The sequence below is a fragment of the Erythrolamprus reginae genome, chromosome Z, assembly GCF_031021105.1.
Source record: "Erythrolamprus reginae isolate rEryReg1 chromosome Z, rEryReg1.hap1, whole genome shotgun sequence".
Classification (NCBI taxonomy): domain Eukaryota; kingdom Metazoa; phylum Chordata; class Lepidosauria; order Squamata; family Dipsadidae; genus Erythrolamprus; species Erythrolamprus reginae.
The window spans coordinates 10,523,551-10,548,391 of NC_091963.1; the positions used below are offsets into that span (position 1 = coordinate 10,523,551).

Consider the following 24,841-nt stretch of genomic DNA (forward strand, 5'->3'; position numbering starts at 1 on the left):
TTAATAAAACAACTAAAAACCCTTATTATAAAACCAAACAAACACACAAACATACCATGCATAACTTGTAATGGCCTAGGGGGAAGGAATATCTTAATTCCCCATGCCTGGCGGCATAAGTGAGTCTTGAGTAGTTTGCAAAAGACAGGGGGGTTGGGGGCAGTTCTAATCTCCAGGGGGAGTTGGTTCCAGAGGGCCGGGCCCACCACAGAGAAGGCTCTTCCCCTGGGCCCCGCCAAATGACATTGTTTAGTCGACGGGACCCGGAGAAGGGCAACTCTGTGGGACCTTATCGGTCGCTGGGATTCGTGCGGTAGCAGGCGGTTCCACAGGTAATCTGGTCCAATGCCATGTAGGGCTTTAAAGGTCATGACCAACATTTATAAAATGCATATATTTATCACAAAGTGACTCTATATGGGAAGCCATTCTGGAGTGGAATACTAAATATAGTTTGGAGACCTGATTTCCTGTGTTTAGTTTCTGAGCAAGAAAGTTCCATATTAACATTTCACTTTAACTCTTTGCAAGCTCCAGGCTCCACCTTTCTGCCAAAAACTGATTCAGAAGCTAAGATGTGTCTAATTTAAAAGCTGTGGTGGCACAATGTTTAGAATGCAAGTATGGCAGGCTAACTCTACCCATAGCCTGGAGTTCAATCCTGACCAGCTCTAAATTGACTCAACCTTCCAGCTTTCTGAGGTCAATAAAATGAGGACCCAGATTGGAAGCGATATGCTGACTCTATAAAGGCCCAGAGAGGTGCTATAAAGAACAATATTTAAGTCTAAGTGCTATTGCTATTGTTAAATTCTTGGAGATTTCCATTCATTTTCCTTTATTACTGGCATTGGAGAAGAATAAATGTGTTCTCTGTTTAATGCATGCTTATTTTCAGTACCTGCTTAAACATTTCATGAAGACTCTGAATAAGTGCAGAACAAGACCATTTGAATTCTGGACATATTTTATGAGTACGGCTGGGAACTGTTTTGCTACCAATCTTTTGAAATAATATAATTCTTTCTTCTTTCGATTCTTTTTCTGATTGATCCTTTTGCACCCAAGTGCTCTCTAAATGTATTAAATTTCAGTTGCTAGCAGCTGAGGCCCAACATAAAGCTGAACTGTATCTTGATGTACAATATATTATCACATGGGCAGGAATATCAGGATTGGGTTGCCAAAAATTCAGACAATCAGTAGGTGCCAGACAGAAATAGCTAGTAGAGGGAGATTCCTATGCAGTATTCCTCAACTGTAGCAGCTTGGAGAGGTGTGATCTTAAACTCCCAGAATTCCCCAGACAGTATGTTGGCCTGGGAATTGGAATACATAACATTTTAAAGTGGTCCCGGTTTTCTGTCCTATTGCTGGCTATTTCTCTGTCCTCCAGAGTTTTGCAGCCTAGATCTGATCTCCTCCACTCGAAATAGAATACCCTACGAGACTAGACTTTCAATCCTGGGCCTAGAAAGTTTAGAACTAAGACGCCTTAAACAAGATTTAAGTATTACACCCAAGATAATATGCTGCCACGTCCTGCCTGTCGGCGACTACTTCAGCTTCAACCACAACAACACAAGAGCACACAACAGATTTAAACTTAATATTAACCGCTCCAAACTTGACTGTAAAAAATATGACTTTAGTAACTGAGTTGTCAAAGCATGGAACTCATTACCGGACTCCATAGTGTCATCCCCAAACCCCCAACACTTTACCGTTAGATTATCTACGGTTGATCTATCCAGATTCCTAAGAGGTCAGTAAGGGGCGAGTACAAGTGCACTAGAGTGCCTTCCGTCCCCTGTCCTATTGCTCTCCTATATCTCCTATTCCTTTCTTCTATTCCTATATCTCTTCTTCTATTCTTTCATTGATATGTTCTATTACTATATCTTCTTTTCTATTATTTCTTAGATATATTTTACTATGAGTATCTCCTCTATAACCTTCATCATGTATTTTACTAGTATGTGTATATAGATATATATCCACTAAAACCCTCATTGTGTATTGCACAAAATAAATAAATAAATAAATAGCCCAAACTGTTGGAAATATCCAGTGAAGGGCTGCGAATTTTTTTACTACCATACTGTGGGTGTGGTTTATTTTGTGGGTGTGGGTTGCAAGCCATGGGACCAGGTGGGAGTGGCTTGATGATCATGTGACTTGGGGGTGGCTTAAAGGTCATGTGACTAGCTTAAAGGTGGCCAACTTGACGTCACTCACGTCAAGGGTTTGGGTTAGGGTGCCTGGCCTCTCCTTGCCTCAAAGAGATACAATTTCCCTATCTATTTACTAGAATGGAATGGAATAGAATAGAATAGAATAGAATTCTTTATTGGTCAATTGTGATTGCACACACAAGGAGTTTGTCTTTGGTGCATATGCTCTCAGGGTACATAAAAGAAAAAAGATACATTTGTCAAGAATCAGGATGTACAACACTTAATGATTGTCATAGGGGTCTAATAGGCAATGAGGAAACAATCAATATTAATAAAAATCTTAAGGTTACAAGCAACACAATACTAATACTGTAGTGAACATCCAAAATATACTATTTAATTCTATGTATATATGCCACAGGTTTACATACATGTTACACACAGGCACACAAAAATATACATTATCTGTTATATAAACTGTATGTGTATGTACACAGAGAGAGAGGGAGAGAGAGAGCTGTTCTAAAATTTAACCTCATTTACTGCGATAGGAAAAACATATCCAGAGCCCAGAAAGGGTAAAAAGAACCAAATTCAATTTTTTTCCTACCAGTTCTGCATACCTGACCCAAAATTTTTCTACTGGTTCTGCATACCTGGCTATACCTGTAAGAGTCCATCACTGCAAATATCGCCGTGATAAAGGAGATTTTGTGCTCAGATAGAGATTTTAGCATGCTTTGGCCTTCTTGGAACACTCTCATTTGTAAGACGTGTCCCAGGAAAAAAGGGTCAGCTGAAAGCAGCCTAGCCGTGACACACACACACATCCTCCAATGCTCCAACAGAGCTGCCGACATTGTGTTCTGAAGCCCAGGGATTAAGGGGAGTGAACGTCACTGGCGGCAATTCATCCAAGGTGACTGTTTAGCAATTAAAAGTTGCCATTAATTCTTTCTGGCAAAGGCTGGGAATTTACATTCAGTTGCTGAGCTCTGTTCTGCACATCTCCTACGATGCCGTTTCGAGCATGCGCTGCTCCAGTCCTCAACTGGCTGTCAAGGTGGTGTGGGGGGGGGGGAGGCAAAGGGAGAGAAAGAGAGAGAGGGAGGGAGAGGGAGAGGAAAAGGAAAAGAGGGAGAGCAAAGTAGCGCTTTGCCAGCTCTGAGCTGCCGCTTTCTGGTTGCCAAGCAGTTACTGTTTCGTGGCGGGGTTGCGGAGGCTGTTAATTGAAGGAGTCCTCTCGGCATCTTCGGTTTTCCCTCTTTCACTCCTCTTGTTTAATTCGGAGAGGCAGGAGAAAGAACGAAAGCGTGAGACGGACTATTCAGAGAGAGGCAGGAGATTAAAGGGTTTCGCCTTGTGTTTTTGTGGCAATACATTTGTGCCGGCTGATGCTTTCCCGGGCGATTTAAGTGATGGGCTAGCTACTCATCCATATTCCTTTAGCTGGGGCTGCGTGAAATACTTCCACAGTTGCACGCTCACTCTCCTTTTCCCTGCCTCTCATGCACATCAGCAGGAGCAGACCCCTACCTACATACACACACGCACGCAAGACTTGTGAAATCCTGTTTCTCACTGCAGTGGGTCCAAGTAGGTGAACATGACTACAGCTAAGGAGCAAACTGCATCGGGAAAATCAGTTCATCAACAGGAACAGGTAATGGACTTTCTCTCTATCATTCTCTCTCTCTTTTTTCCTTCTTTTTTTTGGGGGGGGGAGAATAGAGAGATCATTTTAAATGCATTTTATGCCTCTCCACTGGCTGGCTGGCTTCCTTCCCTTTTCATTGCTGACAATGTGTAATTAACATTCTAAAATGAGTCATCCCAAGCAGGGTGTTTGAGTATCAGCTGTCGGTGAATATAAATACTTGTGCATGAATTTTTTCCCCAGTTTCCAATGGTTTTATACTATGTCTCTGTTCATGTGTGCCTTTGTGTGTGCATGTGTGTGTGTGTGTGCTGGAAAGCTTGCTGGATGTTTGGACTTTTCCAGTAGACGCCAGGTGAGAAATTAGGGATGGGGCTAGGTCAAAGCTAGGTTTTTTTCCTCACAGCATTAACCCAGTTTATGGTGTCAAACTTGCTTGCAATGGCTAATTATTTCCCTTCACCAGGTTTGTCTTAACCCAAGCAGATTTGATCCAGCTGCCTTTATATATATAACTATAACCAACTATACATACATTAGCTGCTTCACCTTTGTACAAGACTTAATACGATTGCCTTTATTCACAGGGCAGCTAGTAGAGAATTTTAGACTTTGGGTAATGGTCTTTTGAGAACTGTGCTTTATAAACACTTATTTGGTGGCTGGGAATTTTGCTGTATTTGGGGTTGCTCCTATATACCTTGAGGGGCTCCAGAGCTGGGTCCCAACTCTTATCCAGGTTAGCATCTTCAATTGAGAAAATCTGTGGAAATATGGAGGTCAAATCCAGTTAGTGTTATGTAGCAATTGCTGCAGGATATCTTGTATACCCCAGGTGCTTTGTCCCTAGTGAAATTGTTGCCTTCTTTTTGACCCTGGCCTTGTTTCCTGTAGTTGCAGAATACTAAAATAAAATAAAAATCCTGTTAGTCTTTTCTCTTTATCCCCTTATCAAGAAAAACTTCAAGTACATAAATATTTTTGTTCCAGATAATAAGTGCACAGAAGCAAGACCACTAAAAAGAAAGAAATCTTCTCCAGTCATTTCCGGAATTTTATTTGTAAATGGGTGTCCCTTTTACTGGTCCAGTTCATAAAATGAGTCTCCTTCTTAACAGAAACCAGTTTTCATACAGATAAAGTAACAAGTCACTTTGTGAAGCTAAAAGGGTGCAGGTGGAAAGGCAGGACAGATGGAAAGACTGGTTAAGACACCTCTGATCCTGATAAAACCTGCAAAAATTTCACAGGTTCTTCTTATCTCCTGAACTCTTTATCCTATTTGCAAATCCTCCTCTGAGAAATAAAGAATATAGGGAGCCCAATTATTGCAGATTCAAATATCAGATTTGAATTAACACGATTGAAACATGCCCTGCATCTAGTAATCTGAATTATCTTCTCTTTTTCTACATAAAGCAGGGCATTGAGGAAGAGATTGGAAGTTTCCACTCCTAATTTACAAAAGTATGCTTTGAAACTCTAAACTATAATAAGTAATAAGTCAGACTTCTACAGCAGTGATTTTCAACCTTTTTTGAGCCGCGGCACATTTTTTACATTTACGAAACCCTGGGGCACATTGAGGGGGGGGGGGGGCTAAAAAAGTTTGGACAAAAAAATTCTCTCTCCCTTCCTTCCTCTTTCTTTCTCTCTCTCCATCCCTCTTTCTTTCTCTTCGTTCTTTCCTCTCTTTTTTGCTCTCTTTCTCTCCCTCCTTACCTCCCTCTATGTCTTTCTCTCTCTCCTTCCCTCCCTCTCTTGCTTTCTTTCTCTCTCTTGCTCTCTCTCTCTTGCTTTCTTTCTCTTGTTCTCTTTCTCTCTCTGCTTTCTCTCTCTCTCTTGCTCTCTCTCTTGTTCTCTTTCTCGCTCACTCGCTCTTTCTCTCTCTTGCTTTCTTTCTCTCTTTCTCTCTTGCTTTCTTTCTCTCTCTCTCTTTCTTTATTTCTTTCTCTTTTTCTCTCTCTCTCTTGCTTTCTTTCTCTCTTTGAGCTTCGTGGCACACCTGACCATGTCTCGCGGCACACTAGTGTGCCACGGCACACTGGTTGAAAAACACTGTTCTACAGTAATAGTTTTTGGGCTTGCTTGAACTTATTCTAATGAAAATTAAGCAGAATGTGTTCAAGTTTGGATGCCAGACCAGGCTACAGTTAATTTTAAATATGTGTATATATATTCTCAGGGAACTTTATTTATTTTCTTTTATTTATTTATTACATTTGTATGCCGCCCCTCTTCGAGGACTCAGAGCGGCTCACAACAAGAACAATACAAATCCAATACTAAAATAATTTAAAACCCTTAATATAAAAACAATCATACATCTCATGCAAACCATGCGTAAAGCGGAAGCAGCCCAGGGGAATCAATTACCCCATGCCTGACGACAAAGGTGGGTTTTAAGGAGTTTGCGAAAGGCAAGGAGGGGGGGAGTTGATTCCAGAGGGTCGGGGCCACCACAGAGAAGGCTTAGTGTGGTGGCTTAGTGGTTAAAAGAGGCTGAGCGCTTCAGCTGGAAAGCTCAGATTTGAGACCTGAGCACTGTGCAATGGGGTTCTCATACCTTGGCCCAGCTCCTACACACCTAGCAATTCGAAAGCATGCAAATGCGAGTAGATAAATAAGTACTATTTTGGTGACCAAAAAAAATCAGTGTTCTGTGTACCTTAGTATATAGTCATACTGCCCACATGTCCATGGAAATGTTTTCGGACTGTGTTCACTTTCCTCGCTAAGGAACGAAGATGGGACACGACTGGACAGGAAAACCTTTTGCCTTTATATATTCCCAATTCTTTTCTGCAGGAATGTTGCAAGGTGTTAAACACACATCTGATAGCAGGCTCTGCAGATCATCCTTGCTGTCTTTACTGCTAATCTATAGCTTAATGTTACACCCAAAGCAATTCACTGCATGCAAAAGAGACTTTGACACTGTGTTTTAACTTGCTGGATGGGGTGTCACAGGAGGCTAGTTTAAACAGATGTCCCCAGATGCAAATTAATTCTTAAAATAGTTTTTCCTCTGGCTCAGTATGCTGAGAGTTGCAATTTATATTTCCTCCCCCTCCAAGCATGTGGCTAAGTTTAAAGATAGGTGGGAAAAACAGATGGTTGGTTATTAGATGCAGCATTATCCGAAATGTCACAAAAAGGACAGTCTCAGGGTGACATTACATTGAAACAAAAGTGGTTTGACCAACTTTGAGAAATATACAAACATAGAAGACTGACGGCAGAAAAAGACCTCATGGCCCATCTAGTCTGCCTTTATACTAATTTCTGTATTTTACCTTACAATGGATATATGTTTATCCCAGGCATGTTTAAATTCGGTTACTGTGGATTTACCAACCACGTCTGCTGGAAGTTTGTTCCAAGGATCTACTACTCTTTCAGTAAAATAATATTTTCTCATGTTGCTTTTGATCTTTCCCCCAACTAACTTCAGATTGTGTCCCCTTGTTCTTGTGTTCACTTTCCTATTAAAAACACTTCCCTCCTGGACCTTATTTAACCCTTTGACATATTTAAATGTTTCGATCATGTCCCCCCTTTTCCTTCTGTCCTCCAGACTATACAGATTGAGTTCATGAAGTCTTTCCTGATACGTTTTATGCTTAAGGCCTTCCACCATTCTTGTAGCCCGTCTTTGGACCCGTTCAGTTTTGTCAATATCTTTTTGTAGGTGAGGGCTCCAGAACTGAACACAGTACTCCAAATGTGGTCTCACCAGCGCTCTATATAAGGGGATCACAATCTCCCTCTTCCTGCTTGTTATACCTCTAGCTATGCAGCCAAGCATCCTACTTGCTTTTCCTACCGCCCGACCACACTACTCACCCATTTTGAGACTCTAATTTCTAATTTTAAAAAGGGGGATGTTTCTCAAGTTGTCCTTTTTCCAAATTTCCTTTTATCTTCTTGGAACAATGAACTCAATCTGTATAGTTTGGAGCACAGAAGGGAAAAGGGGGACATGATCGAAACATTTAAATATGTCAAAGGGTTAAACAAGGTTCAGGAGGGAAGTGTTTTTTAATAGGAAAGTCAACACAAGAACAAGGGGACACAATCTGAGGTTAGTTGGGGGAAAGATCAAAAGCAACGTGAGAAAATATTATTTTACTGAAAGAGTAGTAGATGCTTGGAACAAACTTCCAGCAGACGTGGTTGGTAAACCCACAGTAACTGAATTTAAACATGCCTTGGGATAAACATCTATCCATCCTAAAATAAAATACAGGAAATAGTATGAGGGCAGACTAGATGGACCACGAGGTCTTTTTCTGCCGTCAATCTTCTATGTTTTCTGTGTTTCTTCTTTTAAGGAGTATTGTATCTATGAGTTGAAACTCCTGCTTTCTACTAATAAAGATAAGGTGGAAATTTAAAAGCAATCATTTGCAGCGGAGATTAAAGGAGAAGATTGCAGATGAACAAAGTTGGAAGGGACTTTGTAGGTCATCTAGTCCAGCCCCCTGCTCAATCAGGGGACCCTGCACCAGTGATGGCGAACCTTTTTTGGTTCCCGTGCCAAAAGGACCCAGGGGAAGAGCCTTCTCTGTGGCAGCCCCGGCCCTCTGGAATCAACTCCCCATAGGGATTAGGACCGCCCCCAGTCTCCTTGCCTTTCAAAAGCTTCTGAAGACCCACCTTTATCGCCAGGCATATATCCCTGGCCATTATGGTTTATGTATGGTCTGTTAGGTTGTGTGATTGTTTTTCTTTTTATAATAAGGGTTTTTAATTGTTTTTAACATTAGATTTGTACATGGTGTATTGTTTTGTGAGCTGCTCCGAGTCCTCGGAGAGGGGCGACATACAAATCTAATAAATTATTATTATTATTATTATTATTATTATTATTATTATTATTATTATTATTCATGTACAGGCGCACACCCCTTCCTTCCCCTTCCACGCTGCCCCTCCCCCGGTGCATGCACACCGGCCTTTCTGAAGCCTGATAGGTGGGGGGGAAATGCCCAAACAGACAAACCGGAAGTTTGGAAAACGCACTTCCGGTTTGCTCATTTTGTTGCATTCCGGGGCTTCAGGAAGCTTCCCTGAACCATCCAGAGTGCAAAAGACAGCAAAACGGCAAAACGGAAGTGCATTTTCTGAACTTCCAGTTTACCTGCTGGGGGATTATTATTTTTTTGCCTTCGGGGCTCCAAGGAAGCTTCCCTGAAACATCTGGAGGGCAAAACAGCCTTCCCCAAGGTCAAAAATAGCTGGCCAGTGCATGGCAAAGCCTTGTGTGTCCTCTGATATGGCTCCATGTACCACCATAGGTTCGCCATCATGGCCCTACAGCAGTGATGTCGCACCTATGGCACGGGTGCCACAGGTGGCACGCAGAGCCATGTCTGTTGGCACGTGAGCCGTTCCCCTAGCTCAGCTCCAACGTGCTTGTGTGTGCTGGCCAGCTGATTTTTGGCTGTAGGAGGGCATTTTTGGCTTCCAGAGAGCCTCTGGGGGAATGGGGGAGAGCGTTTTTACCCTCCCCTGGTTCCAGTGAAGCCTTTGGAACCTGGGGAGGGTGAAACACGAGCCTAGTGGGCCCATAAGAAGTTGAGAAACAAGCTATTTTCGGCCTCCGGTGAGTAGGAGATGTTGTTTTTGCCCTCCCCCGGGACATTGAATTATAAGTGTGGGCACTCACGCGTGCTCTCTCGGCACGCAAAGGAAAAAAGATTCTACAGATGGCACATTACGCCAGCTAAACTAGCAAAACTCAATAAAAAATCATCACCCCTTTGCTGGAAGTGTCAAAAAGAATACGGATCATACTACCACATATGGTGGCAGTGTGAAAAAGCCCAGATTTTCTGGGAAAAAATTGGGACATGATTGATGAAATTTTAGAGATAAATCTAGAAAAAAAACTCCACAATGCTTCTTATTGGGGATTATTCACCAACAGTTTAATCAAAATTACATTTATCTGGTTATTCATATCACCACTGCGGCAAGACTAGCTTTTGCCCAAACATGGAAAAAAGAAGAAATCCCACAAGAAGAGTTAGTATTAGAAAAAAATCACTCAATGCGCAGAAATGTCTAAATTGACCCTTGAAATCAAAGGCAAAGAAGAATCACAATTTTATGATTGTTGGAATTTACTCTATCACTGGTTAGAAAATAGAAAAAATTCTCACTAAGTACCTTGTAAAAAAATTATACCTGATGAAAGCTTAATAGAGCAAATAAGATAAAGTTATGAACTATCAAGTTAGACTATTATTTGTTTTCCATGTTACTTATATGTTTTGCTTCTATTTTTTTCTGTTATCTAAAAGAGATAAATTGATTTCTGACAAATGACTATAACTGAGCTAAAGAAAATATACAGTTTTGGAAGAATACATAGTCTGGTCTTATACTTGCCTACATTTTATTATGTGTTTTTGATGTATTGTGTTTTGTATTGTCTTTTTTTTTTCTGTATTTATAATTGTAAAATTCAAAAGAAACAAAGCACCCTTTTTGTATTGCAAAGAGCACTCGTCCCAAAACAACCTTGCAGGCTGTACAATGCCCTTAATCAGTCCTTAAGTACTTAGCTAGCAGCTGTGAAGAAACGTCACAGCCCTCCTTCTTCCAACGAAGTGAGACCCCCATACTTTGCTCTGCTTTGGTTTCAAAGTCGTGAAAAATCAACAAAGTCTGGAAACAGCAAGGCACGTTCCTAAAGAAACAACAATCAGATAATCTTCCACAATGGCCCAAGCAGCACGCTGCTATTTATATCAGCAGCTCTAATTACTGGAGCCCCACCCAAACACAGGTGGCCTCTCTTATCTCCTGTAATATTTCCTCAATTGGTCTCTTCTATGCATAATTCTGCGCCTGCATGGGTCTAACACTTCCTCATCTGAATCGACTGAAGATAATGGAGATTGGCTTCCTGGGCTGTGTGCCAAGCCCCCCTCTTCCAAGTTACCCTCACCTCCTTCTTCCTCTGAGGAAACTGCACTACCTGACTCTGTCAGCAATAAAACAGGCCTATAACATGTTGATGTTTCCCCTGCATCCACCTCCACAATCCTTGGGGCAGGAGCTGGGCCAGAGCCAACCACAACACAACTAAGGAGAAATTTCCTGACAGAACAATTAATCAGTGGGAGGACTTACCTCCAGAAGTTGTGAATGCTCCAGCACTGGAAGTTTTAAAGGAGAGATTGCACAACTATTTGTCTGAAATGGTATAGGACAGTGAGGGCGAACCTATGGCACAGGTGCCACAGGTGGCATGCGGAAGCATATCTGCTGGCATGCAAGCCGTTGCCCTAGTTCAGTTCTAGCATGCATATGCGCACCAGCCAGCTGATTTTTGGCTCGCACAGAGGCTCTGGGAGGGCGTTTTCAGCTTCCGGAGGGCCTCTGGAGCCCAGAGAGGTGAAAAACAAGCCTACTGGGCCCACCCGAAGTTTGGAAATGGGCTGTTTCTCGCCTCAGGGCGGCAGGGGAGTCAATTTTCACCCTCCCCAGGCATTGAATTATGGGTATGGGCACTCATGCAGGCGCAATACTTTCGGCACCCAAGGGTTTCCTGCTTGAGCACGGGATGGGCTAGAAGACCTTCAAGATCCTTTCCAACTCTGTTGTTCTGTATCCTGCTCTATTCCAAGTAACAGTAATACTGTACAGCTAATCCTCAAGTTATAACCATAGATTTAGAGACCAAAGTTACAACAGCACTTAAAAAAAAAAATTATAACTGGTCCTTGCACTGACAACAATTGCAGCATCCCTATAGTCACATGATCAAAATTCGGATGTGTATTTGTGATCCCTGGGTCATGTGATCACAATTTCAGACCTTCCCAGCTGGCTTCTGGCAAGCAACGTCAAGTCACTTGATTCGCTGAACCACTCCAATGATTTACTGAACAGCTCAAAAGTTCATAACATTCAGCACCATACATTTAACAACTGCCTTGCTTACCAACAGAAATTTTGGTCCGAACTGTAGTCATAAGTTAAGGACCATTGCAGTAGTTCCTTGCAGTGCATCAGGCATATATTTTTCATGAACTGGATTGCCTGAATTGTATAAAGTCTTGATAGTATTACAGGGTTCCCCCCCCCTGCATTACTCCTGTATTTTAATTCAGATTTTTTACAAGTCTTATTAAATAAATAACCAAAAGATCTCCTTGATTCTCCCTCCTTTTAAGCTTCATACAGATTGCTAAACAAAAACTATTACTTGCTTTAATAATACAGTGGTACCTCTACTTACGAACTTCATTCGTTCCGTGACCAGGTTCTTAAAGTTTGTAAGAAAAGGCAATTTTTCCCACAGGAATCAATTTAAAAGCAAATAATGTGTGTGATTGGGGAAACCACAGGGAGAGTGGAGGCCCTGTTTCCTCTAAGGAGATTCTCCCTGCCTTTTCTGACCCTGTTTCCTCCCAGGAGATTCCTAGAGAGGCCCCACGGAGGCTTCTCCTTGCCTTTTCCGGTCACAGTTTCGGAGGCTCGAGTTTGTAGGTGGAAAATGGTTCTTGAGAAGAGGGGGAAAAATCTTGAACATCTGGTTCTTTTTGTGAGGGAGGGGTAAAACATTTTTCTTTATTTTTCTTTCAACATACAATAAAACAACATGAGCAATAAAAAAACACAGAATCAATGCTTAAAATAATAATTAATAATATTTCTTATCTAGAAAAGTTCATAAGTAGAGGCGTTTGTAGATAGAGGTACCACTGTAGTTGGATTTTTTGTATTTATTAGTTCAAATCTCATCACCGGCTCAAGGTTGACTCAGCCTTCCACCCTTTCGAGGTGGGTAAAATGAGGACCCGGATTGTGGGGGCAATAGATTGGCTCTGTTAAAAAGTGCTATTGCTAACATGTTGTAAGCCGCCCTGAGTCTAAGGAGAAGGGCAGCATAAAAATCAAATGAATGAATAAATGAATGAATGAATGAATGAATGAATGAATGAATGAATATAAAATGAAATGAAATGAAAAAGCATGATAGGGCTATAAACTCAGTGGGGTTTAATTTATAGCGGATTACAATAACTATTTCCTCATTCCTTACTCTTAAAAACTTTTAATTGCTCTGAAAAACTGTAGTAATTCTAGTTAAATTTTTGGTTTCATGCTAAACCAATATTAGCTTCAGACAAACTAAAGTTAACAAACTATGGTTTATCATTCTGCATGAAGCCAGACGACATGGCACCCAACTTTTCAATAATCAAAATAGAATAATTGCTTCACTTCAAAGTGTGATCTCCCAGCCTGCTTTCTGGAATATTTCACCTCAAGTATTTCACTCTGAAGTTTTGCTGAATCACAGCTCATTGCCCAATGCAAAAGCAAATGACCGAAGAAAATTGCTAAATCAGCATTTCTCTCACTAGGCTGGTTTCTGAGTTTCTGTTGAGCTTCGGTTTGAGGTCAAATCTGTTCTCTCGGGATGCGAATTCCCTTTTTCAAATTTGTATCTTTTTCATGGAATACAGTGATACCTTGTCTTACAAACTTAATTGGTTCTGGGATGAGGTTCTTAAGGTGAAAAGTTTGTAAGACGAAACAATGTTTCCCATAGGAATCAATGGAAAAATGATTAATGTGTGCAAGCCCAAAATTCATCCCTTTTGCCAGCCGAAGTGCCCGTTTTTGTGCTGCTGGGATTTCCCTGAGGCTTCCCTCCATGGGAAACCCCACCTCTAGACTTCTGTGTTTTTGTGATGCTGCAGGGGAATCCCAGCATCACAAAAATGAGTGCTTTGCTGGCAACGGAAGTCTGGAGGTGGGCTTTCCCAGCGAAGGGAACCTCAGTGAAATCGCAGCATCGCAAAAACACCAAAGTCCTCGAAACCCCACCTCCAGACCTCTGTGTTTTTGCCATGCTGTGATTTCACCGAGGCTCTCCCCGCTGGGAAACCCCACCTCCGGACTTCCGTTGCCAGCGAAGCGCCCGTTTTTGCGCTACGCTGGGATTCCCCTGTAGCATCACAAAAACAGTCCGGAGGTGGGGTTCCCCATGGAGGGGAGCCTCATGGGAATCCCAGCAGCAAAAAAAAGGGGGGTTCGCTTGCAACAGAAGTCCGGAGGCGGGGCATCTCAGTGGTGGCGGTGGGTTTGTAAGGTGAAAATAGTTTGTAAGAAGAGGCAAAAAAATCTTAAACCCCGGGTTTGTATCTCGAAAAGTTTGTATGACGAGGCGTTTGTAAGATGAGGCATCACTGTACTTTAATTTCACTGAATACTTTAAAACATGTCTGAGTTTTGATCATGTAACTGTGGGGCTTTTGGAACTAGCTACCCCCCAAGGTCCGTACTGCCCCCCCCCCACAAACACACACACACTGGCCTTCCGAAAAGCCTTGAAGACCTGCCTCTGCCGGCAAGGCCTGGGGGGCCGTGAGAATTAGTACCTAATCCCAGCCCATGTTCTGATTAGTATGTGTGAGCGTATGATTGTACTGATTAGTTTAAGGGATTTTATCATTATTAATTTATTTATTTATTATTTATTTATTTATTTATTATTTAGATTTGTATGCCGCCCCTCTCCGCGAACTCGGGGCGGCTCACAACAAAAAAATATAAACAATCGTACAAATCCAAATAAAGTCAATAAATTTAAGTATTTAAAATAGTTTTAAAAAGAACCCCACGATATTAACAAGCACACACACAAACATACCATACATAAATTGTACGTGGCCGGGGGAGGTGTTTCAGTTCCCCCATGCCTGACGACAAAGGTGGGTTTTAAGAGCTTTACGGAAGGCAGGGAGAGTAGGGGCAGTTCTAATCTCCGGGGGGAGTTGGTTCCAGAGGGCCGGGGCCGCCACAGAGAAGTCTCTTCCCCTGGGGCCCGCCAACCGACATTGTTTAGTTGACGGGACCCGGAGAAGGCCCACTCTGTGGAACCTAATCGGTCGCTGGGATTCGTGCGGCAGAAGGCGGTCTCGGAGATATTCTTTAATGTTTGAATTTGACTTTCTACTGTGTTGTTTTATTATTGTGAGTCGCCCTGAGTCCTGTAGGATTGGGTGGCATATAAATCAAATTGAATAAAATAAATAATGGAGTTATTATTACCAATGATTAGTGGCTGTCCCTGTATGTACCTCTCATTGTTTCAGAGAAGAGAGCTAAACGGGATAGACCTTAAACAGTGGTTCTCAACCTGGGGATTGAGACCCCTTTGGAGGGGTTGAATGACCCTTTCACAGGGGTCACCTTAGACCACGAGAAAAGACAAATTTCCCATAGTGTTAGGAACTAAAGCTTCATTCTGGCACCTTGGAACATAATTTTACAATCCGACCAATCAGGCGTTTCCAGTGTGGGTGTCCCTCTGACCTTCCTGCCAATCAGCTGAAAGATCTGTTGGGAGAATTGGCTCTAGACTTATGGTCGGGGTCACCACAAGGTGAGGAACTGTATTAAAGGGTTGCGGCTAAAGATTGAGAACCATTGGTCTAAGACAGTGATGGCGAACCTATGACACGCGTGTCAGCACTGACACGCGTAGCCATTTTCAGTGACACGCGGCCGTTAAGGAAGTCAGGTGTCCATTTTTCCAGATGAAGAAATATCGTCGCTTCGCGTTCCCTTTCATTGGGTGAGCCGATTCTTTCCATTAGAACGAAACCTGTTCCTTCCAAAAAGCCCCTTTCTCTCTCTCTCTCCTTCCTTCCTTCCTTCCTTCCTTCCTTCCTTCCTTCCTTCTTCCCTCCCTTCCTCCTTTCGCCTCCTTCCCTCCCGACTTTTCCCTTCTTTTGAAGTTTGCTCTTTGCTTGCTTTTTCTGTCAAACCTTTGCAAGGATATCTGTCCCAGGCTTCTGGAAATAACCTGCAATTCACGTGAGAATTCGCCGTTTCAGTGAGTCTTTGGGGCAAGAGCGCCCCTCCCTCTCCTGCAGGAGTTTTTTTTAAAAAAAGAGTCCGGGGACTATTCTGCAAAGTGAAAGTAAGACTCGTCAAAGCTTGTTTGTTGACTTGAGGTCAAAGCTTGAGAATCTAGAAAGGTGCCGCTTGGAGAATCAAGAGGGAGTGCCACTATGAACAGGAAATTTGGAGTGCCTGGAATCGGTTACCAGACACTTTTAGCACAAAATTATGGGTTTTTTCTCAAGGTGACACACCACCCGAGTTATGCTGGGGGTTTTGGCGAATTTTGACACACCAAGCTCAAAAGGTTGCCCATCACTGGTCTAAACTGAATTTTCCTAAGATGAATTTGGTGCTGTCCATGGTACTTATTTGGTGGTCTAATGTTTTCTGCTTTTCTGTGTGTCACTGTAAATCCAGTATCAGAGAACACATTTTACCATTTCTGGGTTGGTCTCATTGTTGTCCTTGATATCTTAAGAATGTTGATATCTGAAGTCATTTTTATCTTCACAATGCAATGCCTTTCATTAGCACAGCGTAATGCAGAAATGAATCAAATGAAATTGAACAAGTCACGCATTGCACAAGCTATTTCTCAGAATTTTACATCTTTGTAATATGTTTCTACCATATTACAAAAATGTTTTAGATGGTTTACATAATATTCTGCAGTAAATGAATCCATTGCCACCAAATACCTTCCTGCATCCAAATATTTAACAGTATAAATAGATTGTGTTCATAATGTTTTGGTTTAGCTTTCACCTACTTTATTTTGAGAATCCAACCGTTGCAGTTTGTGAATTATAATTTAGAAATTATGTGAATTCAATCATTGTGCATATTCCACTGATTTATTTGTCATTTGTCATTTTTAAAATCTTTGATGGAATTTCATATCTCACAGATCAAGCTGATTGGGTTCTGAGTTTCTAGAAACGTAGGTGAACTATTAGCTTTACTCTTAAAAGAAACAGAGTACAGATCTGTATTTGTTCTCCTTAATTTCTAGCACCAGTCTAGAAACAATGAGATGGTGAGTTCCAGTCCCACCTTAGGTATGAAAGCCAGTTGGATGACTTTGAGACAATCATGAAGAGACACTGAGTTCAAATCCCACCTTAGGCATGAAAGCCAGCTGGGTGACCTGGGCCAATTACTCGCTCTTTCCACCCAATCCACCTAACCATGTTATTGCAGTGGGGAAAATAGCAGGAGGGAGGAGTAATTAGGTTTGTTTGCTTAGATCATTTTTCTCTGGTTTGATGGCTTTCTTATGTGTTGAACATCAGCTTCTATAATATCATATGTCACTGCTGGATTACAAATTTGCCTGAAACTGAAAAACATTGATCAGTTGAGTACTGAACCACACAATTAACAAAAAACAAACTACATTAGAACAAATACATTTTTTAAAACCACATTTTTTACTTAATCTACCATATAAATAATTTATCCCAATATCTAATCTCACTGTATTTGCTGCTGGAATCATTTGATGAAATAGTTATTTCCATTGTATTACATGTTGAAAATATAGTTCAGTTGATTATTACTGTTGATGATTACTGAAGAAGTTCTTCAGAACTATTACAGAGTTGATCGTTTATAAATATATACAGTGCTTAATACACATTGCCCATAACATAACTTTAATGTCAGCCCAAAGCTATTTTAGTAGGGGTTTTTGTCCAAGTATAGACTTAGAACTTAGAAAACTGTATTGTCACTTTGAATAACAAGAGTTAAAAAAGGAATTTGGAGGTCTTCTATTCCAACCATTTCAGACAAATAGCTGCCCAATTTCTTCTTAAAAACTCCCAGTAATTGAGCACCCACAACTTCTAAGCCAACTCTTAGAATTGGAAAGATCATTGAGAGCAAGATGTTCAACCCCTGACAAGTGCAGGAATTATAGTTGAAGCCAGTGTTCCCTCTAATTTTTTTGGGGGGTGGGCGGAAAAGTATAGTGTCTGAGCAGCAGTCCCTTCGGGACTGGGCGGCACAGAAATAATAGATAGATAGATAGATAGATAGATAGATAGATAGATAGATAGATAGATAGATAGATAGATAGATAGACAGACAGACAGACAGACAGACAGACAGACAGACAGACAAACAAACAAAAAACCCACCCTGTTTTGCCTCAGATAATTTCAAAATAAAATACTGTACTGTGTGTCTATAACAGTGAGATCATAATAGGGCAACTCTATCAATATCAAAATGCCACTTAAATAGTTGAGCTAGTTTCAAACTAGATTTTGATTTTCTTTCTCACTTCCTTACTCCCATTCTTTTTCTTTCTCTTTTCCTTCCTCTCTTTTTTCTATCTGTTTCTCTCTCTTCCTCTCTCTCTCCTTCCCTCTCACTCTTTCCCTCTCGGCTTCTGGGCAGGTTTGCAAAACTCTGAGTTGATGATGATTTTTAAGTGAGCGATTGCTCACTGCTCAGCTTAGAGGGAACTATGGTTGAAGCACCCCTGAAAGACCGTTGTTCCTTCTCTACTTGAACATATCCAGGAAAAGGGGAGTTTGATGCCTCTCTGGGTAATTAGTTCCATCAAACCATTCATAATAACCAGTATTAAGAAATATTATTTAATTAAAATTTGCCTTCTTGTGGCTTAAATATATAGTTATGTCATCTGCAGTATAAGACAATTTAAAGTAACTTTGGGACTTTAACTAGGCAACTAGACAAGTAGACACAAGAACAGTTTTTTCCCCTAATGCCATCACTCTGCTAAACAAATATACTATTAGTTTTTTATCATCATTCCTATCACCCAGTTCCTCCAACTTATGACTGTATGATTGTAACTTGTTGCTTGTATCCTTAAGATTTTTATTAATATTGTTTCCTCATTGCTTATTTGATCCCTGTCATTAAGTGTTGTACTTCATGATTCTTGACAAATGTATCTTTTCTTTTATGTACACTGGGAGCATATGCACCAAAGACAAATTCCTTGTGTGTCCAATCACATTTGGCCAATAAAGAATTCTATCTATCTGATTTCTTTTTGCTTATTTGAAGAGTAGGTTGACATTCTCATCTAGATATGGTGGATTTGGTGTAGACCTGGGTGCCAAATTCAATTTTAATGAGGGCCACAACAGGGTTGTGTTTGACCTCAGAGCACTGGGGTGGACATGGCCAGGCGGGCATAGCCAGCTCAACATCACTTGTGCAGGGGGGCACCTGTGGCAGCCTGAACACTCTGCCAGTGAAATTGGGCTCCCAAGCTCAGTTTCGCCTGCAACAGCCTCCTACAACTCTCTGCCAGTGAAAAGGGAGTTTGTGAGGGCCACCCACAGCCCTCGGGAGCTCCATTTTTGCTGGAAGAAATACTGTGAGCCAGTCCTTCGCTGTTTCAAGAGCAGCAACATGGGTCAGATCTAAGTACCCCATGGGCCGGATCCGGCCCCAGGTCTTTGATACTCCTGGTCTAGAATGATCTAGACCAGTGCTTTTTCACCTTAAGAACCTTAAATACAGTATATGTTGAGTTGAACTCCCAGAATTCCGCAGCTAGCAGATTCTGGGAGTTGAAGTCTACATGTCTTAAAAGTTGCCAAAATTAGCATCACTGATATAGATTTATGTGGAAATCAATGGAATACAATCTGGATGCAATCCATTTAAAAACACGTTCCGACATAAAGATTACTCACTTTTCAAGAAATCTTGCCTTTATGTCCAAATCTGATATAAAATTTGCCTCCAGATGTCACAGGTTTTTTTAAAGTAAGTTTTTTGGACTCGTGTTTAAGAAAGAGATTGAAACAAAACTTTCTGGAGATACTGTATCAATATTCAAAATTCAAAATCAAACTGTAATATACTAGTGAGGCAAGCCCTATTTATATTTTAAAGATTAGTAAGCTGCTCAGTAAAATGTATCCAACAAAGTATTGGAAGCATACTTAGAAGTACAGTATCTGTATGTTCTAAAGGCATTTAATAACTTTTCAGTCTAAAAAGAGATTGTGTCATTCCTTGTTAGGGAAGTTAACAGTTAGGGAAGATAATTCTATAGTGTTGCAAGATAGATTTTTTTTCTCTTATCAATTTTTCATTCAGTTATTAAGTCCCTCATTCTTCATGTGAAACTATTAAAGCATTAAAATTGGGAGTTTTTTCCTTCCTTTTTCATTCTAGTCTGGTTAATGAAAAAGTTCAACAGGCTGTCATTTCTTAGAATTATGATCCACTGAACATAAAGTCTCAAAGATTAATTTTGATGAAGCTTAATCAGAACAAGATTCAAGAGAATTACATTCAATTCTTTTTTTTAGTCATTTCCTTATAAGCTGAATTTTAGATTTTTACAACATTCCAAAAGATGTTAACCTTTACATTTACATTTCCTCATAGTTGTAAGTTTATTGCAATAAATGAACAGCTGAGACATTTAAGCGAAAGCGATAAAAGAAAAACATTTTTAATCTACAAGAAAGAAAAAACCAGGGAGAAATGGAGGATTCAAATATATCTGGAAGTGCTTTACATTTAAGACTTCTCCATTAGTACAATTTTTATTGATTAGAGAGAGTCTTTTATTGTTATAATGGAGGAAATCAACCAGACCTTAGTTTATTGCAATAGTAAACTTCCTGAAACATTAGTTGTAATTAGAAGGTATATTTTTATGTAATAAATTTGTAGGCCAAATATTTATTTTTAAAAACTATGTCCATCCTAAAGGTATATGAATTAAGTAATCAGTATGCCAGTGGGGGTTATTTTAACAATAAAATACTTTTTGTTTGCAAGAAGTAGATATTAGGAATAAAAGCTATTAGTTCACACATATTTTTAGGTAAAACAAATTGCCCTTAAGTGTTGATATCTTTGATCCATGTTCATGATTACAAATATGTATTAAAATATTAATTGTTGTGATTGCTAAGCTGATGTGAATAGTCTAGAGCAGTGATGGCAAACCTTTTTTGGTTTGTGTGACAAGAGGGTGTGTGTACGTTTGGAAAAACGAACTTCTCATTTGCCCTTTGTGCTGTTTTCGCACTCCAGATGCTTCAGGGAAACTTCCTGAAGCCCCGGAGGGTGAAACAGCCTTCCTTAAGGCCGATAATCAGCTGGTCAGCATGCTCACTGGAGTTGACATAGAGCAACGCCTCTGATATGGCACATGTGCCAGAGGTTCATCGTCACTGGTCTAGAGTGATTATGTGAGATAGGTGGTCCTATTGTTGTGTTCGGGCCTGGGCTAGCTGTTGCCCCCACATATGTGAGAGATGTGTCACAAAATGATTGTGAAAGCCTGGCTGACAGCCAGGAAAACGTTGCAGACAGCCCAGAGGATGAGGCAGATGGTTCAGAGGAGTTGGCAGACAGCCCACAGGAACTGGCAGACAGCCCAAGGGATTTAGCAGGCAGCCCGTCGGATAGTCTCTCTTCTTTGGATTCGGATGCTGAACAGATAATTAATATGCGTAGCCGTAGAGCAATGCAACGTAGGGCTCAATTAAGGGATTATCAACGGTGATTATGGTGTCACCTGTGTTTGGGTGTGGTCCACAGAATGAGGGCTGGGTGTGGTTCCCATAATGAGGGCTACAGTTACAAAAGGGAACAGAGGCAGAGGCAAACTGTGGATGTTTATCTGTGTGGTTTGTGTGGTTTGTGTGGTTTTGTGGTGCCTGCTTTGAAGCTGCTTTGTGCCTTTGGATTTCAACTCAGCATTGTCAGGCAAGTGGGAGGTGAAAACTCTGGGACTGGCTGCTGCTCTCGTGCCTCGAGAACTCAGAGACCTCCTGGAACGTTTCTGTTATGTGACTTTTGTATTTGTTTGCTTTTTCATGAACTTTGTATCTAGCTGAATTTTCGCCTCGAACTGTGTTTTACTCCTGAAAATAAGGACAGTTTTCTTTAGCCTTTTCTTTTATGTTTAATACAAGTTTGCTGATTAGCAATGCACGTGTGTGTTTGACCTTCTTCAAGTTGCCAAGGTTGGGAAACACTGATCTAGGGGTGAGCAGGAGAGTTTTTTTCAAAGGGGGAGGCGAAGTGAGGAGAAGCTATCCAAACAGGAAAAAAAAAACCGTTGAAAATTCTGAGAAAAGGATGGCGGTACAAAATGGACCAGCACAGACCGAACCGGATCTGTGACGCCATCTTCATGTCAGCAAGGGGTCACTAAATGATTCGGGCAATCTGGTCCAACACCGGATGAAATCCATCCCTAGTGCAAGCAAAGGTTCCTGTTTTTATCGAGCTGCTGGCAGGATTTTCAAGCCCCAGAGTGGAGGTTAAGAAAAGAACGCACAGCCATTTGTCTGGAAGAGTATGGGAACTTCTGCTTGATTATAGAGTTGGGCTAGAAGACCTCTAAGGTCCCCTCCGACTCTGTTATGCACAGGATTTTCTCTAGCAGGCTGACACAATTCAGCCGCGTGGAGTCATAATCTGCAATTGCTTGTGGAATTGGGAGCTCTGCTTAAACCCCTGCAGAAGAATTCCACTAGGACTTTTGCTGGCTGCCTGGGAATTCCCGCACCGGTAATCAGATGCAACTGGGGAATAGCGCAGATTTACATCATGATTTATAATTCAGCCTTTGGGAAATCTGCCTACAACATCAGTTGCACAAAGCACAAAGCAATGATAGAACAGGCTATCTTTAGCTTGGAAGAATTTGGAGCATAGCTTACATAACATTGGGCTTGGTTGAGTTTCGTCTCAAGTCAGTTTTTCACTCCTGGCAACTACCTGGGCAAGACTCCGCAGTCTTCTCGGCAAGGGTTTTTAGGATCAGTTTGTCCTTGCTTCCACCCTAGAGCTGAGAGAGAATGACCCTTGCAAAGTCACCCAGCTGGTTTTGTGTCTAACTACTGTAGAAGTAACTATCTCCTGGCTTTCTTAACTTCTCCACCAATTGGACCCTATTAAGCAAGTCAATGCGTTTCTTAAGTGAAACATAGGTTGTTAAGCGAAACCGGCTTCCCTCATTATCTTTACATGTTGGAAAATTCCTAGAGAGACCCCACGGAGGCTTCTCCCTTCCTTTTCTGGCCCTGTTTCCTCCCAGGAGATTTCTAGAGAGCCCCACAGAGGTTTCTCCCGGCCTTTTCCAGCCCTGTTTCCTCCCAGGAGATTTCTAGAGAGCCCCATGGAGGTTTCTCCCCACCTTTTCCATCCCTGTTTCCTCCCGGGTGATTTCTAGAGAGCCCAACGGAGGTTTCTCCCCGCCTTTTCCGGCCCTGTTTCCTCCCAGGAGATTCCTAAAGAGGCCTCACGGAGGCTTCTCCCCACCTTTCCCAGCCCTGTTTCCTCCCAGGAGATTCCTAGAGAGGCCCCACCACAGAGGCTTATTATTTAATTTACTCAGATTTAAATTACTCAAATTACTTAAATTATTTAAATTACTTAAATTATTTTTCCACTTACAGCACAGCCAAATTGCAATGTAAATATTTCATGCAGTACAGGAATACAAACAAAATATTCCTGTTTATAAATGGCAAAATATCATCCTCTCCATTCTTAACAATTCTGAGTTGTTTGGAGCACCACCACCCTTTACTAATCTCTTTCTCTTTTTATTTTTCCTTTTAATTATTAAAAATACTTTTTGTGTGAAGTTTGGGTGGAATTTACTTGTTCCAAAATTGCTAGCAATTCTAAATTGCATCCATTTCCAGTATGATTCTCCTGTCCATTTCAACAATGATTCTGTTGCTTATTTTGTACCAAGTTGGAATAAATAGGCCTATATTGTTTTCCAGTATGAAAAAAAAAATCAAACTTTAAGTCACTGGTGTCTCTATTGATTTATGCAATATCACGCAAGCACAAATATATAAATATATACCTGCAATCATAGTTCCCTCTAAGCTGAGCAGTGAGCAATCGCTCACTTAAAAATCATCATCAACTCAGAGTTTTCCAAACCTGCCCAGAAGCCAAGAGGGAAAGAGTGAGAGGGAAGGAGAGAGAGAGGAAGAGAGAGAAACAGATAGAAAAAAGAGAGGAAGGAAAAGAGAAAGAAAAAGAATGGGAGTAAGGAAGAGAGAAAGAAAATCAAAATCTAGTTTGAAACTAGCTCAACTATTTAAGTGGCATTTTGATATTGATAGAGTTGCCCTATTATGAGCTCACTGTTATAGACACACAGTGCAGTATTTTATTTTGAAATTCTCTGAGGCAAAACAGGGTGGTTTGTTTGTTTGTTTGTTTGTTTGTTTGTTTGTTTGTTTATTTATTATTTCTGGGCCGCCCAGTCCCGAAGGGACTGCCGCTCAGACACTATACTTTTCCGCCCACTCCCCCAAAAAATTAGAGGGAACACTGCCTGCAATAGCATATTTTAAAAACCTAGAGATTTGGAGGTTGATCTCAGGCATCAATTAACTTCAAAAACTAGAAAACCATGTAGGAGAAAACCAAAAAAAATCAGGGAAATATTGAACGTAATAATGTGAGAAAGGTTATGTGCTGGGATTTTAATAAATTACTGCAGGTAAATTAAACTTCTGCCCCTTTTTCAGCAGTGAACAATTGGAATATGCCTTACTTTGATTAGGTGACTTATTGACAGATTAGAAAAATTCATATGGGGAGCATCACTAATTAATCATTGCTTTCTTTAACCTTTAGTTTAGACTTATTGGTTTGACATTTGAATCCAAATGTATGTTGCTATTTGAAATAAAATAGGTTTAATATGAAAAATCACATCCTTTTTCAATCAAATACACTGAAATACAATTTCCTATTTTAACCAAAATGAGGTGTATTAGATTTTTATTATGCCTTTCTATCATGAGTGCTTTCTGAATGTTTTCTGTTTTATTCATGTAACAACTGAATGAGCTAGATTAGTCTGACAGACTTTTATAGCTAAATGTGGACTTGTAACCAAGTCTCGGTTCATACTCAACTCTTGAACCAATATATCACACAGCTTCCTTACAATTTACTGAACAATATAAGCACAAGTCTTTATCCAGTCAAACAATTTTTAATCTTCATGAATTAATACATTATATTTTTAAATATACTAAAAGAAAAATGTTGAACAATTGAAGGCGAAGAAAGCATTGGACCTCTATATTAGGATCTAATATTTGATTGTCTTGTAGTGGGATACAACTCAGAC

General features: G+C 40.8%; 1 protein-coding gene across 3 annotated transcripts in view; it reads left to right on the plus strand.

The window, feature by feature from the left end:
- The window catches only part of DPP6 (dipeptidyl peptidase like 6), a 571,062-nt gene that overhangs the window by 312,427 nt on the left and 233,794 nt on the right, over positions 1-24,841 (plus strand). Inside the window, exon 1 of one of the 3 annotated variants that reach the window (XM_070728859.1) lies at positions 3,266-3,840. The exons of the other annotated variants lie outside the window; for them this stretch is intronic. Coding sequence (XP_070584960.1) covers positions 3,784-3,840 — 57 coding nt within the window. The 5' untranslated portion in view covers positions 3,266-3,783. Of the gene's footprint in view, positions 1-3,265; positions 3,841-24,841 lie in introns of those variants that run through there. 3 annotated transcript variants of the gene reach the window in all.